This window comes from Meleagris gallopavo, chromosome 6 (genome assembly GCF_905368555.1).
Source record: "Meleagris gallopavo chromosome 6, MGAL_WU_HG_1.1, whole genome shotgun sequence".
In the NCBI taxonomy this organism is placed as follows: domain Eukaryota; kingdom Metazoa; phylum Chordata; class Aves; order Galliformes; family Phasianidae; genus Meleagris; species Meleagris gallopavo.
This window is the reverse complement of record NC_139409.1, coordinates 1,785,199-1,802,394: the sequence shown is the minus strand read 5'-3', so window position 1 is coordinate 1,802,394 and position 17,196 is coordinate 1,785,199. Positions and strand designations below refer to the sequence as shown.

The 17,196-nt window shown below is 42.3% G+C and overlaps 1 protein-coding gene across 1 annotated transcript in view; it reads right to left on the bottom strand.

Moving 5' to 3' along the window:
• Positions 1–6,549, bottom strand: part of LOC100303683 (vasoactive intestinal polypeptide receptor) — a gene marked incomplete at its 5' end in the record, with an annotated part of 63,314 nt that extends 56,765 nt beyond the window's left edge. The window contains 1 exon segment of the mRNA NM_001303178.1: positions 6,479–6,549. Within this exon segment, the coding sequence (NP_001290107.1) occupies positions 6,479–6,549 (71 nt within the window).
• Positions 6,550–17,196: the final 10,647 nt, after the last annotated feature.

Here is a 17,196-nt window from a genome sequence, read left to right as displayed (position 1 = left end):
AAATCCATTTAAACCTAAGTTGTTCTGTTTTTTTTACTTATTTATTTTTATTTGCAGTTAACAAGCATAAACACTGGAGCAAGTTGTCTAGACAGGTTTCCTCCATCCATGGAGATATCCAACCCAACTGGACACGGCCCTGAGCACCCTGTGCTGGTTGACTGCTTTAGGCTGAGGTTTGAACTAGGTGATCTCCAGAGGTCTTTGCCACCCTCAGCAATTTCTGTTACCAAGCCAAGGACCCATATAAACACAGAAAATCCCCTCCCATCAACATAGATCATCAGAGTCAGCAGTCTTCTGTGGTTTAAATGTCAACTCTGTGTCCTCAAGTATTTTCTCTCAAACTTGCACGCTATTAATCTATGAATCTGAGCTAGATTTTCCATGCCTGAGATCTGCCTAATATTGCCACCACTCTCCATGAAGGTCATTAACTATGGGACATCACAGTTTCCTGCATAGAAGCATGGTCTCCACAGCTGCTCACCCCATCCAAATATGAGTCACACAGTACCTCATTCAGCTGTCATCCCTAATTGACTCTGTCACTTCTGAAAGAATTTCTGATTGCAGAGAGAATCAATTAGCAATGATGAGATAAAGGAGATAATGAGCACAGTCAACTCACCTAGACGTGATTGCTTTTGTTGACAAGGCCAATTATTATTTTATTTTATTTGGATGCTTCGGATTAAGCTGAACTATCTGTAAACTGCAGCCACTGCAAGGGGAGCTTTCTTAAAAAACAAAACAAAGGCAAACAACAGTGAAAAAACAACAGTTGGTGCTCAGGGATAAAAAACAAAAAAGCAAGTGGAAGTCAGCAGGAAGCCATGCAGCAACGAAACCTGCCCTGCAGCAAGCCTTAGGGGCTCTGACACACTTCACATGGGGAGAGATTTGCCACCATCTGTGGGCCTGGAAAGCAGAACTGCCTCCAGCTACCTTCTCCTCCTAGCCCTACTGCTGCTATCTGTATTATCATCTGAGCAGTTACAGCACTGCACGCAGATGTCTTGGTTGAAAAAGAATCTGGAGTAAAAGCTTAGTTTTCAGTGGGGCTGGGATTGCATTCTGAAATATGCTCATACGCATTTTCAAAGTAACAGAGGTCTGAGGAACTCTCATAAGCTCCAACTAATAAATGCTTTGGAGAAGACCAGGCTATAGAATTACCATCTTGATTTATATTGTAGGCTGGGAGATGCTACCAGAGGAGCAGCCCCATAAGCTGGAAAGCAAAGAGAAATGGAAAGACAACAGCCCAAGCAGGTACTGCATATCATCTTACTGCAGCAGCTACTGACTGTGTGGCAACCCCTGTTTGCAGAGCAACCCCCAAAACTTCTCATGATGCTCATCCAGTGGGGAAGCTTTGTTGAAGGCACTCAAATCCTGGGTCTGATTTGGCCTTGATGGTTGGTCTAGATGATCTTATAGGTCTTTTCCAATGATACAGTGAACAGATCCTGCAGCTGCCCAGGCAGAACTACCCAGGAACTGGCTGATGAACTCTAGGGCTCTATGTCCCACTGATATTGAGTGCCAGAGCACTGTCAGGACTTGAGCTCTTGCCTCTGCTTGCCCATTCCTGCATTGCATTACTTGGCACTAGTGTACAGGGGAATGTGGTTTTGTGTATCTTGGATATAATTTGAGATTCCCCAAGGAACTCTCTTGGCAGCTTCTAGGAAAATATCACCCACAAAATCTGCACCACAGCCAATTCAGAGTGATGCATGATACTACATATAGATTCACTGGGAGAAGATAGAAAACCTGACTTATCTAACCTGAACTCCATGGGATTTCTCTTTGGAAGTGTTATTTCTCTGCAGGAACATAATATTTTCCTGTGAATTTAAACTGAGGTGCTGCCAAAATACTGACTTTCATATTCTATCTATGCACAATTCTGTTAGAAGTCTAAACCATAAAAAAACTACAACTGGACACATTTCAATGTACTTGTCCTTAACTTACCCCTTCTAGATACGAAAATAGCATTACTTTTAGTTTAAAGGAGAAAAACTGAAGCCAAGAAAACTCACGAACCACCTTCACTTCAGCAATAGTGCTGTTAGGGAGTCATAATGGTTGGAAAAGACCACTAAGATCATCTCGTCCAACTCTCAACCCATCCCCACCATGCCTACTAAAGCATGATGCTAGAGTTGCAATAGTCCATGGATGTCAAATGAGGCAAAGTTTGCAGGGAGAACAACTATGAGACCAGCATGGAGAGAGATTAGAACACATTTAAGGTGGGAAATTAAAGAATCTGGAGTAAAAAGAAAACCAACCCTCTTTCGCAGGGGGGTTGTAACTAGGTGATCTTTGAGGTCTCTTCCAATTTGTGCCATTCTGTGATTCTGTGATTCATTCTAAATGATTCACACATGTGTGACATCTACGTGCACCTATGATCTGTGTCATTCTCAGTATCTGAACTACTGCAACCCTGCCATGCTTGCCACGAGATCAGCATGTGGCCTGCAAAGAAAGCCAGCCAATTCCCACGTGACAAAACTACAAAACATCACCAGTTCAACACCCAAGTACATCTGTGATGCAGCTCAGCAATACCTTCTCCAGGCATTGTGATAAAGGAAGTAATAACCAGTGCCCAGTTGCCATCATGTCAAACCCAGCAAAGGTCCTCTATATCACACTGTAGGAAAAGTACAGGCAACATCACTGGTTTTTAGGTCACTTAGGAATATGCTCTGCACTGAGACTGAGATGAGGCACTGTGTGCATCACCTCCTGCACTGGGCAGGGAAGAGACCTGCCATTTGCACTGTAATAAGTTCTACAGAAGACTTTTTCTTAGTAGCGCTATAAATTGTACTGTAAACCCTCTTTGGGGAATAAAAGAGGCTGGAAAGATCATATAACAAATGCCCCAATGAAGGTTCCATTCCTCCAAATGCAATTCTGTATGTGAACACACAGATTCATGTCTTCTAATGATGGAAGTGAGACTTCGCTTCACTTACCCCAATCCCCTCCAAACCAGTGAACAAGAGGATGGGACCCACCTGGGAGCTGGGTTATTTCCAGCACAGCTGAGCTAAGCCTCCACAATACAACAATCTGAACACGATTCACTGCATCCTAAAAGAGATGCCTACATTCAGCTAGAATACCTCAGAGCAACATAAAATCAGAGATCCCTCACCAAAAGTTATTCCCAACCAGTAGCTATTTGCCCACGTGAAGCCAACAGATCTCAGTCTACCTGGACTTGATCTCAATGATAAAGAATCCACCTCTGTATTGCAATCACAATCACCACTTTACAAGAGGTACAAGATCACGTTATCTGATCACTGAGGTGAAAGGATAACAGGGCAGAGGGCTGCCAGGGCAGTCCAGCTCATGAAACTCAATTCCATACTGCAAAGCACAACTGCATCTTACACGCCCTTTCATAAACTGGGCACGTTCCATTGTGGAGCCAATAAAGCATTCCTTCCTGCAGCTCTGTGCCCTCTGATGGTTAGCAACTTCCTTAAAGCCCAAACGTCAATCTCACAGCCATTTTATTCTTTCCACGTGCTGACAGCTTAAACCAATCTCCACTGCTGTTGCATCCCAGTTGCACCTTCTGCACTCAGAAAGACAACATCATCTTATCAGACACGGTTTCCTCAAAAATGGGCCTAATAGAGAAAAGAGAGACTCCAGTCTCACCAACGGTGGCTATCTGTGGTCCATGACTGATTCTAGGAACAGCAATTGGCCCCCACCACGTGCACTGAAAACACAGACATTTAATTTGAAAAGAAAGCATTGATTTAACTCACACACCTATACCCACTATAATTAACGGCTGTTCAAACACAAAACAGTGTTAAGACAGATGTTATTGTTTATCAGTGGAAATCTACCTGCTTACACTGAGCTAGTGATTAATCTCAGTATTACCATCAGGTGTTCTTTACAAATGACTAATCTATTTGACACAACAAATTACAGCTGTGATTAAGCCCCTCCGATCGATACAACTGATAATGGCTTCTAAACAAAGCTTTATTTCTAGACTGTATTGGAACTGCAAGTTTCCTTAATCCCACTCATTCAATTAGAAAGGATAATAAATTGGCTGTTAAATCTCAAGTGATTTTCTTCTTGCTAACAGGATGTTGAATGCACAGAAGGCAATACACCTACCTGGCCATAAATCACTGTACTACGTTACAACTGGCAGAGAGCTCCAATTGCTTTCCATTCTCCTCCTTTGTGAGACTGAGCCACATTACAGTTAATGCTTTTCTAGGGAATTTAGCTAGGAGGTTTTATGCAACATTTATTTTTAAATTGTTCAGTCTTAGCGTTGCTGGAAATAAACTTCACCTCCGTGTGATCTCCTGTCATCACTTCCATGTCTTCTCTGCCAACTGAACTGCCCCCTCCTCCACCTCTCCAAAGTTCAGAGCTGAATTTTGCAGCTGTGCTCAGCTATAATTACTGACTTTCACAGAAAAAGAGCTTTTTCACTCTACTTGAGCTCACACATCATGTGTTGGACACTCCATCAGGGAACACATGCTGTTTAGACATTTAGAAGTTGTTGGTCCATGTCACTTCCAAAACAGACATCTCCAAAAGCTGAGGCACTTATGTATTGGTCACCCACTTCAGTGCCAGAGCAATCACACATCAGACGTTGAGGCTTCTTTCCACTGATTGCAAGGGCAGAGGTGAGTTCTTTGCTGGAAGTCATATATTGAGCTCTTAAATACCTACTGATGTAGATTGCCTTCTAAAATTTGGCTGTAGGAGTCCATGCACACACGTGTTCCACACTGATATCATCAATGACCATTTCAACAAACTGATTCATGCAGATTGACTCAGGGGTAGTAGTCACCATCTCCGTGGAGGAGAACATCTTACAGTGCTCGTATCTTGTGTAATGACTATGGTAGCAATGGGACGAAATGCAGAATTCCTACAACCCAATATTTCAGCATTCCCTTATGAAAAACAAACTCCAGAAGGTGTTTATACACTTTCTTATGCTTTAGGCATGGATGGCACGCAGTAAGGCTGAGCATGCTCTTACATCAGAATCAACAAAAATAAGCTCGTTTAATTCAGTGGAAAGAAAAAAAAAAGCCAAAACAACAACACATAACATGTTTTGGACTAAACTTTTTAATGAGGAAGATCATTTTGAAAAAGGAGAAAAAAAGATTAACACTCGAATATTTATTCTTTCATTATGAATGTGCTGCATTTAATTGAATTTCTCCAAGTGTGCATGAAAATGAAATGAAGCATTTAGTTGGCTTTCAGAGGATGTATTTAAGTACCCTGACTTCTCCCTTCTTTACTGTATTCCAGGAGAACATTTCTTCAAACAGCTCTATTTAACTGCATGGGGATGCTTGAAATCAAAGGAAAACATATCTTAATAGACAAAAGCAGGGGCCAAAAGCCTTCCTTGCATTCAGTAGAGCTCCCTGAGGGACCAGCTTGGCCCAAGGATGCTGTTCTCTCATTAATAAGCATCATGCAGAACAGCCCTTTGGTCTGTAGCCTATTTTGAGCAGTGCTAAGTGAAAGAGGATGAGAAGACATCTTTCACTTTTTCCTCTTTCAGGAGGTGGGATGCAAATGTAAAGCAGGATATGCATCTTCCTACCTCTACCCCAACCGATGTGATCTCCTCTTTTTGGAACCCACCAGTCTTCCACTGGTCCCTACACCTCCTTTACACATAAACTCTGACCCTGCCTTGAGAGAGGCACTAGGAGGGGACAAATCCACCCCAACATCTCATTCCTGGGGCTTTGACTTAACTGCTGTGAGATATGACTGGACAAGACCAGAATAAAACCTTTATTTCTCTGCCACTCAGATCTCTACAATTAAGGGCTGAGCACGAGTGCCAAAATACCCCAAGCTCCCTACAGGCTGCCTACCAAGGAACTTCAGCAGTATGAAATATCCCTCATCCTCACAGTCACGTCCTGCAGCATCTCTCCTGTTCTGAAACACCACCTGTCCAATGCATGCTGTGTCATGCCTTCTGCTCAAAGGAGGCACAGCTCCATGGCTGCTGGGATGGGGAAAATTTGGGAGAATGGAGAGCAAAGCTGGCACTGTCGACTTGACCCTCTTCTCCTGATCATTGAAGGAGGGAGTTGAGTAAAGGTATCAGAGTTGGTTAAGACACTTCCAGTTCAGAAGGAGGTGTGACTGACATTGATTAAACAGCTGAGATGGCTGAGGTTCACCCCCCTGTGGGTGATCATCATCAAGCTATTCAAACACTTGGCTGGTGGAACTGTGCTTCAGAAGGATCAATATCTCTCCTTCCTAACATAAGAGCTCAACATCAGCCAAAGCAAACTCAGCCAGCACCCTGCTGCTGCAAGAGGGACAAGAAATGGCACAGACAAGGCAGATGTGAATCCAGGGTTGGGAGCCTGAGGGTCAGAGATGGAAGAAGTTGCTCCCATACCTGAGGTCTGATTATCCTCAGTGATCTCTGCCAGGCACTGGCTGCGTTCCTCTTCAATCTCCAGCATGATGCTGCACTCTGGGCGCGTGCTGGATGCCTGCAAGAAGGGCAAGAGGAAAGGAGAGAGTGAGCAAAACCCACCTGTACTCAGGGATGCATTCCTGGGGATGCACAGCTAGCCAAAATTTGCTGGGTCAATGCACGACGGGGATATGCATCTACCCTCATTTTACATTTGATTGAGAGAGGGGAGAATAATCCAGTAGCTAGTGAAAAAAAAAAAAAAAAACAACAAAAAACACCATTGTTCTCTGTGCCTATCATAAAAAAATAAAAACAAACAAACAAACTTTTTTTGCTGATGATCAAGAGCAATTCTGCTTCTTTATCCTCTGGGAACCCTGCCTGACTAGCCTAACACTGACAGCTATCTAGGGCAGGAAGATGGCAGCTCTAAAATTCATGCCAGGAGCAGTGGGATCTGTGCTTGCATCGTTTATTCCCTCCCTTCTCATATGGAATGCCTCTTGGCTCATCCTAATTCAGAGCAAAACAAAACCCAAACCAAATAAGAACAAAATCTCAGATGCAGATTAGGAGATCAAGAAGCTAAAAAGCAGGAAATTCCCAATAAGAAGGCTTTTTCTCTCCCTTCAGTGTTTTCTCCCCACTTAGATCTAATAATATTTGGCTTTTTTTAATACATCAGTGTCTAAAACATGCAGGTAATTAATCATGGACTCTTACATCATACATTCTCAGTCACAAAGTATAGACTATAACAATTGTCATCCAAAAAAGGAACCACGAGCCAGATGGGGTCATGTTAATGTCACCCAGCACAGTCATGTTAATGTCACCAACCTGCTCCCCACATGGAGGAAATGCCCCATCTGCCCAAGGGGGTGATGGAATCACAGCCCCGGGGGTTTTCATGAAGAGGATAAATGTTTGGCACTGAGGGACATGGTCAGTGGGCATGGTAGGGATGGGCTGGGATTGGACTTGGGGATCTCAGAAGGCTTTTCCAACCTTAATGATTGCATGACTTTGTTGCTCATATCTTCATAAGCTTCCCATCATGGCAGGAGCTGCACAAAATCAAACACAGAACCCAACCTCTTTCAAAGAGATGGCAAACTACGTTGAGTTGGGAGATAACCTGTTCAGAAACTCAACTGCAAAGAGATGGTGAGAAGGAAATGATGTGGAGAGAGCAGCAGTCTTGGCTTGAATCTGCTCAGTCAATGTGAAATGCAATGCAGGAGTAACTCTGAGTGAGGTGAGCTTCAGGGACAGATGTGAGGCAGAGTTACAGCTTTTCTCCATTAAAATTCATTGATTCTGCATTCACAGTTGCTGAATTTGGAGGGGGAGAGGGGGGTAAGTATTTTGGTCTGAAATAAGCAGAGAAAGGAAAAAAAAAAAGAACTCTTCATGTCTCTTTTCAAAATGAGAGCTGCTCTTCTACTCATTCGACAGCCAATGCAGTAAAACAGAAGACCCAGAAACCCTCCAAAGTAACAAAGCTTTGATGCAATTTACACTTCGGATTAAAATTATAACATAATTTAGCATATTAATTTTTATTCTGTCTCTTACTAATCCAACCTACTCTCTTCCATCTTCTAGTCCATGCCTTGCTCAGCCTATACTTTCCCTTAGGCTAAGAATGGGCTTCGATTAGGAGTATACAGACAATTATTATTGCAATAATAATATTAATAATATAACTTTCCAGTCAAATTAAAAGAGAAACCAAAACAACAGCATGTTGAAGGAGACTGAGTCGCAGCTGTCCTGGTACTCAAATGCTTCTTTTTTTTTTTTCCAAAGGGAAATTTATTTTAACTGCATATATGTATGTGTGTGTGTGCGCGTGTAAAAGAACGTGGAGCTTACTTTAAAAATAAAGATTGAAATTTCTGCTTTCCTTTTTTCAAAGGAAAGTCAAAACTCCCTGGACTGAGCCTATTACCTGATCCCTCTCACATTTATAAACAATTTGAGTGTTCACTTTATAAATTAATTCATACAACTCTAACTTTGATCAGGGTTGGCAAAGCACTACAATGCATCCTTAGGATTCTTTCAGGCTGCAAATGTTCTGCTAAGCCCATTAGCAAGTACTTCACCACATCTCCTAGTCGCAAAAAAATGTTATCCTAAATTGGTTGATGGCATATATTGCCTAGGTCGCTCCAAAAGTAATGCCTCCTTTTTATTTTCATGGAAATGATAACCAGTGCAAGGAGCGCAATAGCACTACGTGCTAGAACAAATTCTCAGCTGCAAAACTCTTTTTCAACCTAGTCACACCATTTGCTGTGTCTTTTTGCCAGCAATGATCAAAAGCCTTCATGCTGTGCTTGCACAAATCTGCATCAGCAGAGGTGACCCACTGATGCTGCTGCTGAAATGCACCACCCACTCCTCACTGTGCTCACATCCTGTGTGGTCTCCCATAAACGTTCAGCAGGCATCAGTGAACGTCAGCGGGTGCCACTTTTAGTTCATGGAGGAATTCAGTGACACCCCACTGCTCTATACACACTTCCATGTCAGACACCATTCTGTCAGATTGCTCCTCTGCTGCCATCACTCACACAGAAAGAAAATGCAGTGGAATATTGGTGGAAAGGTTCGACCCCTACTGTCATCCCACCAACATCTGCCTCTGATGTCATGGGCCAACATTGTAGGACAGGAGGCTACATAAATACACTAAGTTCTCTAAAACAGCATGAGATAACTCTTTTTTTAAAGACTATTTTACCATTACTCTCAGTGGGACTTATCTTCCCTCATTTTAGTTGGGTAAACGCTGTGCATTCAGTATCAATTGATTTTTTGCCATTCCTTCCAGTCCACAGAGAGCTTGTGAGCATCAGTCTTGAAGATTTTTTCATGCCTTTTGGCTGACTGAAGTTCAGACTAAAACATCCAATATGTAGGTGGGGAAGGACACTGATGTGTGTATTTAGTGTCTAAAAAATCTTAAACTGAATCATCAAAGTCAAACAAACTCACATTTGAAGCCTTTTGGTTTATGGCTTATTTCCCACACTCACTGAATAAGGAAATAAACAATCTAAAGAAATAGAATCATAAAGGTTGGAAAAGACCTCTAAGATCCTAGAGTCCAAGCCCAACTCACCCCACCATGTCTTCTAACCATGTACCTCAGTGCCACATCTCCATGCTTCTTGAACACATCCAAGGACGGTGAGCCCCTCACTCCCAGGGCAGCTTGTGCCAGTGTCTGACTTCTCTTTCAGAGAATAAATTGTTCCTAATATCCAACCTGAGCCTCCCCAGCACAACTTAAGGCCATTACATCTCATCCTAAAATGCAGCCATCCCTCTTCTATCTCCCCAGTGATAACACTAATAATCCTTCCATATCACTGCTGACATTGCCACAGGCTAAGAAAGGCAGCACAAAACAAAACAAAACAGTTTTCCATTAGGAAAATGAAAAATGCAAGTGTTTTGTTAGTAGATCATCAGTCCTGTTGGCATGGTGATGAACAGGACAACTAGTTCGGTCACCTCAACACGTTTCCCAATAGAAAAAAAGCTCATGACCCAAGAGATCTCCCAAGAGCTGTGAGTCTTGTCTGCCAAAACAAGACTCCTCTGATCCCTTCCCTGGGATCAAAGGCTGAATAACAGTCCTTCCTTGGTGGGTTCCTCCCAGAAGAGAATGAAAGAGACTTTGCAGATAGCTTGGTATGAACTCACTTCACTGCTTCCCCACTTTGGCTTTTTTATCTTACCTCTGGAAAAGGCAAGATCATAGAATCACAGAAACATAGAATGGCCTGGGTTGCAAAGGACCACAGTGCTCATCCAGTTCCAACCCCCTGCTATGTGCGGGTCGCCAACCAGCAGACCAGGCTGCCCAGAGCCACATCCAGCCTGGCCCTGAATGCCTGCAGAATGGGGCATCCACAAGGACTGTGGAGTTTGACATCTTTTGTATCAGTGGCAACTGGCCACACAGACACGAGGCTAAGGACCACAGTGATCCACATTACCTACCCAAAAAGTGCAGATAAAAGGAAAGCATGACCACAACACTTGGTAGGTCACATAAACACCAGCTAGCAAACAATAATATTTTTTCTTGGGTGTATCCATCATGGATGTGCAGTTAGCTCAAACTCATTAAACCCCCATTCACTAAAAGCCCTTCTGGAATGCATGGGTTACCACGTAGAAGTTGTGGTGGATTTGTCAGGGGCCATTTTTCCAGCACACACTGAGCAGAATGACGAAGAAGTTTTTTTACTGGGCATGATTTCCCGCAGCTCTGAATTCTGCAGCAACTCTCCTGTGGAGTTATCCCCCAAAGTCTTTATTAATGAGAGTTTTCCTTCCCTCAGGATCCCAGCAATTGTTAGAGGATTACTGAACAGTTTGCTAGTGCTAAGAAAGCCATTGTGTACTCTCTTTAATTAAATACAAGTTGAAGGTTTGTCATAGACTGAAGGAGATACAGAAATGTTTGATTTCATCCATGCTGTCATTGGCAGAAACAGATTAACCAGGGGGAAATTTCTCAAAGGCAGATAGGATACACAGCAAGCAAAACCCCACAACAGGAATATGGGCTCACAAGAAGTGAAAAAAGAAATCAGCACCTCCTTTTCTACTGATCCCAGAGTGTTCCTGTGCCTATCTGGAGGACCCAGCAGAGATGGAGAATAGAACGACCACAGTGACAACACCATTTCAAGTCCAACAAGGGAGGAGTGGAACTGAGAAATCTACAGAAAATGAAACTATGTCCCTTGTCCATTTCTGTGCAGCTCCCAGAGGCTATAAAACAGTGACAGACGGGCGCATTTCTCTTTGTTATCCAAACAAAGCCATGAGGAGGCAGTAACTATATTAGACAAGAGCATCAGCTGCTGTGGTTTCTATAACACAAAATCACTGCTGTAGGCAGTGCTGGGGATGCTCAACCTTTTTTTCTGTTTTTTTTTTCCAGGTAGGCAGCAAAGGAAACAAAAGATTTTGGCAGGTGGGTCTTATTCCTTAGTAGCCTTAGTAGCATAGCCCTGGAGGGGCTGCTCTAGCTATGCCCAAGGAAGAGCTCACCATTAGCATCATCAGATGCTTTCATTTATTCTTATTATTTATGGGAACGTAGGACTGAAGACTTGTGTTATGCGATAGTCTCTGCTTTGGTTTCTTCCTTAACTTCATTCAGCTCTGCTTTAAAACTAGGTTCTCAGTTTCTTGCTTTCAGACATCTTCCTGAAATTAGAGCATTGTTATTCATAACAAGCCTTTGAGTGCGTCAAAAATACACTGTGGTTCAAGTGCAAGAACGGGTAAAGAGAGTGGACCCATAGAAATACCAACAGAGGACTTCTGTCTGTGGAGATGGCTAACACAGTTATGAACACTATCAAACCTAAGAACTTCATAAAATCTGGTTATCTGTAAAGAAAAGAAAGGTTGTAAATTATTTACAGGGTATTATAATTATTTGCTCTTTCAAATGATCTTTGTCTATGAATTGGAAAGCACATTACAAACGTCATGACAACATGGGGAAATAAGTGGTAGATACCAGTAATATAGACCAACAGGGAGATAAGAACAAGATCAAAACACACAAAACATCCTTTGTGACATTCATCGGGTCAATAAGGAAAGTGTAGTTTCAGGGGAACTTGCAAGAACAATCAGTGTTTGCAAGCAGAGCCAAGCTCTGCTGTGTCCTCAGCTCTTGCACTGCTCTGCAATCAGCCGAGGGACTCTCAGAGCAAAGGTGGTGGCACACGTCCCTAGGAGACTTTCCCAAACAAAAGAGGTCCAGGCAAATACCCAAGAGTCCTCACTCTCAGTTTGCTGTTCAAACCACTTCATTTCATGCTCCTGCCAGACACAATAATGCCAATAACAGAACTATCATTTGACAAGGAAAGCAGATGGGTTTTTCTTCCAGCTAAACTAAGCAGGCCCCATAGAACAAAGGCGACTTGGCCAAACCAATCCAGCAGCTTGGAGACACAGAGACCTCATTTAGTCTTATTGTCTCCTTTCTATGTGAGGGGTTGGAAGATCAAAGAAATATGTGCTTTGTTATGCAAAGAGCTGGAGAACCCGAAGGGAAGAAGCTGAGCAGTTCTTTTAACTCTTTAGTATTCAGCTTGCATGTTCCTCTCTTGGAGAGCAGAACTGAGTTGGAAAAAGTGATCATTATGACACAGCAATTAAATGAGAGGCAGCACTTGAGTAAGTTTCCACTGCTGAGTAGGACACAGCTCTGGTGACGGGGTAAAAAATATTTTGCTCCTTACTTAAAATTATCATCTGGAGTAGCTAAGTATGCATTTCCATTCCAGCAAGCTCAAATGAAGGATTTCAATTCAGGCCGTTGCAGAAATAGAAGCTTCAATACTGAGATCAGTGGTGTTTGGATCTACCATCTGGGTACAACGTAGAGCAGAGTTGTAACATCTCTGCCATGGTTGTGAAAAGAAGAAAAAAAAAAAAAAGATTGATTATACTTCCCTGCCTGCAGAGACAAGAAGGCAGTTTTAGAGCATGAGTCACTTCAAAATAAAGGAACTGTCTAAAATACTTTAGAGGAAACTTAACCTACACTGCTTTGTTCTGGGAGCTGAAGGCAACTGTGGATGTCTATACCCCAAATACCCAAAGATAAATGAGAAAACCCACAGACTCACCCCTGAACTGAATAGTTACCTTCCAGACAGCCCCATCTTTTCCCACGGCAGCCTAAGAGTAGAAGAGGGATGATATCCATCAGGAAAATTTGAGTGAAAGATTAGTTAAGTGTTTTAATATGTTTGTGGCTTGTGTTATTTTCAAGATATACTGAGTCTGAAATGCTGTTGTTCAGAACTAGGTACTTGTCTTCATAAGAATGTGCAGGTACCTATTAATCCTCTCCCAAATTGCCACCCACCCACCCAGCACTGAGTCATCTCCCCAGTAGCCACCTCTTGGCTGCTGCACACAGTAGAAATGGTCCTCAACTCAACTCAAGCCCAACTCAACTCCCAACTGGGTGGGAGCGGAGAGCAGTAGGGATTCCCAGATCCAGAGCAATGAAGACTGGTAGTTTGAGCAACACTTAGGGGAGTTCATGGGCAGGTAAGTGGGCAGTTCACTATGAAGACTGTGACAAAAGAGCTTGATCAAAAGCACAGTAAAGCTCCTGTGATTTCTTCCCTGCATTTCAAGCTCTCTATCAGTCTCTGGACTGCTCACACTGCCCAGGACTTGTGTACAGCTGTTGGCAAACCTGCAAGGTTGGCTATGGGATGTTATTTATAACCAAGGAGCTGGAATGAAGAAATCTGGATGTTCTCTAGTCTGCAGGAATACTGCGATGTTCTGGTTTGAGGAACCACAGTTCAATTAGAAATGGTGCAATGCCCTTTAACTTTTAGGGAAACTGAAAGATTTAAGAATGTCTAGACATATGGCATTAATCCAGGGCTACGGCACCACAAGTAAAGCATAGGATGGTGTGATTAACAATATGCATGCCCATAGTTCATGCTGGAAATCCTCATCACTGCAATAAGCAGCAGCTTCACCTGGAAATCTAGGACTATCTGGGGAGGGCATAATTCCCATGTACAGCTTCCCCGTGCAAGTTCATTTGTGGAAAGACTGTTAACATCCCAGGCATGGTCTTTCTAAGCAGAGTAGGCACTTCTGAAGCTCAGTGGCACTCAGTAGGGTGGATGAAAGAGGCTTTATGGCATTTATTGGGGTGTACATTAGCCTCAGCATCTCTAGCTGAACAGTTGAAGCAGGACACATAAAGCATTTTGGGCACTCCGTTACAATTTTCCTGAGCTCACTTGACAGTCAGGACATGGATCTTCCAAACACATGATCCAGCAACCATAAGAAACAGTCTGTTTTTTCTGACTGAGCATAGGTTTGTGAAGGTCAGTATCACTTTCCAAAGACCAGCCAGGTGGAAATGATGAAACAAGAAACACAGAATGCATAAGAAATGAGACATGAGTATAATAATCTGTCTTACAGTATATGTCAGCCTTCCAGAAGCCATTACCAGAGGCTGGTAATAAGGTTTTACCCTTCTTGTTTGTCAATATCTTCAACATCTTTTATTAAACCAACACTGGGACCAAAGCCAATGGAGCTGACTATGCATATACCATTTCCCATCCTGAAAAAGCACCTCTAAGAGGGTTTGTTTGAGCTATCACTCAAAACTTTGTACTGAACTCCAGGTACCTACGGAACAATTTATATATGAGAGTATACAGAAGAGTTCATTTCAAAAGACTGGTTACCTCCAAGAGTCAAAAAAAAACAAGAAAAATAATGAAATGTTGGCACAAAATGTACTTGGCTCATTCAGAGATGAGGATAGAAGGAATTTTCCTCCTTTCAAATCAAGCAAAAAAGATTTAATTAGCAAGACTGTGGGTGAGGACGTTACTTCTAGATTCATAAGATATTCTTTATAAAGCACCAGAGCTCTCTATAAAAAGATTCTTAACAGACAGCCCAAAGCATCCCAGAACATCTTCCAAGAAGATGAGCATACCAGGACAAGTCCCCAGTTGAGGGTGTGTTTCAGAACAAAGCATTGAGTCACTGCTCCTAATAACGGAGAACTGAAGAGCACCCCAGTGATTTGGATCTGCTTCTGGAGCAAGAGGCACTCCTCTGTTCTTTAGCTGAAGATAGAATAACACGAATCACCTTGATGGAGTGTGAGGGTAGGATGAGTGAAGAACAGAATGGAGAGAACCACTCAGAGAGCAATTGAAGAGATCCTTACCTAAGAGAGTACATGACAGGCACTCTGAGATGAGCTTAACTTAATTGCTGTCTGTTTCCCAGAGCTGTCCTAAAGAAAAGCTGCTATGATTATGTTCACATTTAGGAGCTTTGGATTCAGATATTTTTAATACCCTTCACTCAAAAAACAAAACAAAACAAAAAAAAACCCAAACCAAAAAACAGTTTTGCTCTTCTAAAAAAACCTGAATTTAAAACTACAGGTTAAGCAGGTTGTAACATGAGTCTAAAAGCCTTAGACACACAAGAAAATTTAACAAATATAAGATGACATACACTCACACATACTGTCTAAGTGAGGAATGCACTCAACATTTCCACTTGAAGAGAGCACAGATATCTTCCCATGTGCCTGAGGGCCACACCTAATATCTCTGCCAGGCCCAACCACCTTTCAGTTAATCACTCTCAGAAAAGACTTGAGGACTTGAGATCCCAAGGTGAAAGGCAGCTATGACAAGTCTGCATCTCAATTATTTCACGTCTGCTAAGGATGCAGCCGAGTGTCAAGTGAAACAGACGAGGAAAGCAAAGTGCCAGGTGCTAGAAATATCTGCATCACAAATTAAAGCAAACCACACTGTCATCTTTCACAATTTAGAATCACAGAATCAACAAGGTTGGATCATCCAGTCCAACTGTCCACCTACCACCAATATTTGCAAATAGCTAGGCTTGATCATAAGAAGGTTTATCAAAGGAAACAAGGATCTCAGCCTCCTTCTTCCAAGACTTACTCTACCAGCATGGTCATTAGCTATACATTCTCATTGGTCCCTGATGCAAAATCAATGTGAAGTTGTTTTCCACCATGCAACCATATCATTATCAGCTGGCTATTCAGGTAGATAACAAACTCTACTTTGCTGCATGGGACATTTCCTTTTGTCACTCCTAATCAGATAACAACACAGCTGGGGAAAAATGCTCAAAAGGAAGATGCTTCTGCTTTGTTTATGTAAAAGGGAAAGCATATGAAGGCACAGAAAGAGATGTAAGTGCTCAGATGACAAAGCTGAATCTTAGCAGGATAGTATCACCAGACCTCTCAAAGGAGATGCCACAGCTGTAGATCCCAAATGTTTTTACAAAAGTAGTAGCTTCTTTTGACAGATGGGAAAACTGAGGCAAAAATCCCAGCGTTATCAACAGCTAAAGCAAACAAAAAGATCCACCAACAAACATCAGATGACTCGATTTAAGTATCAAATGACTCAATTTAGACCAGGTTTGTCATATACCAATATATGCTATATCCACCTCAGTCCCAGGAGAGGTCCCACTTTGTGTGAAATACTCAAATGTTCTCTTCAACATACCCTGGTCAGCCAGCAAAGAGCTAACAAAGAACTTGGGCAGAAAAATAAAAGATTGGGAAAGGGGTTAGCCCATGTTCCATGACCAAGAGAAAGACTTCAAATATCATGCTAGGAATGTTGGGTTTGTGGAAAATAATAGATCAGATAATTAGGAAGATAAAAGCTTGGATAGATATGAGGTGTGGTCAGGATACCTGGGGAGAGGGGCTGATGGCTCTGGAAAGAAAACTCTGCTTAGAGAAATACAAAAAGAAGGAAAAAAGACATCTGAACACTTTCAGTTGCTGTTGTCAGGACCAACTCAGTTAAGCAGAAAATGTCTTTCAGTGGTATGAAAACAACAATGGGGGGGAGGGGGAAGGAGATTACTATGGAAAGAGTCGAAATTAAAGACAAAACTAAATATAGAGCTCAAAAAAGAAGTCACATGCAGTTCATCCTCTTCCCCCTGGGCCTTCTGTTCTCTGGCTTCCTCCAGCGACTCTGAAGTAAAAAAATATAATTTTGCTAATAGAAGGCAGAATGGTTGCATGTGGGGAAAATAACTTAATGTGAATAACTGAAGAA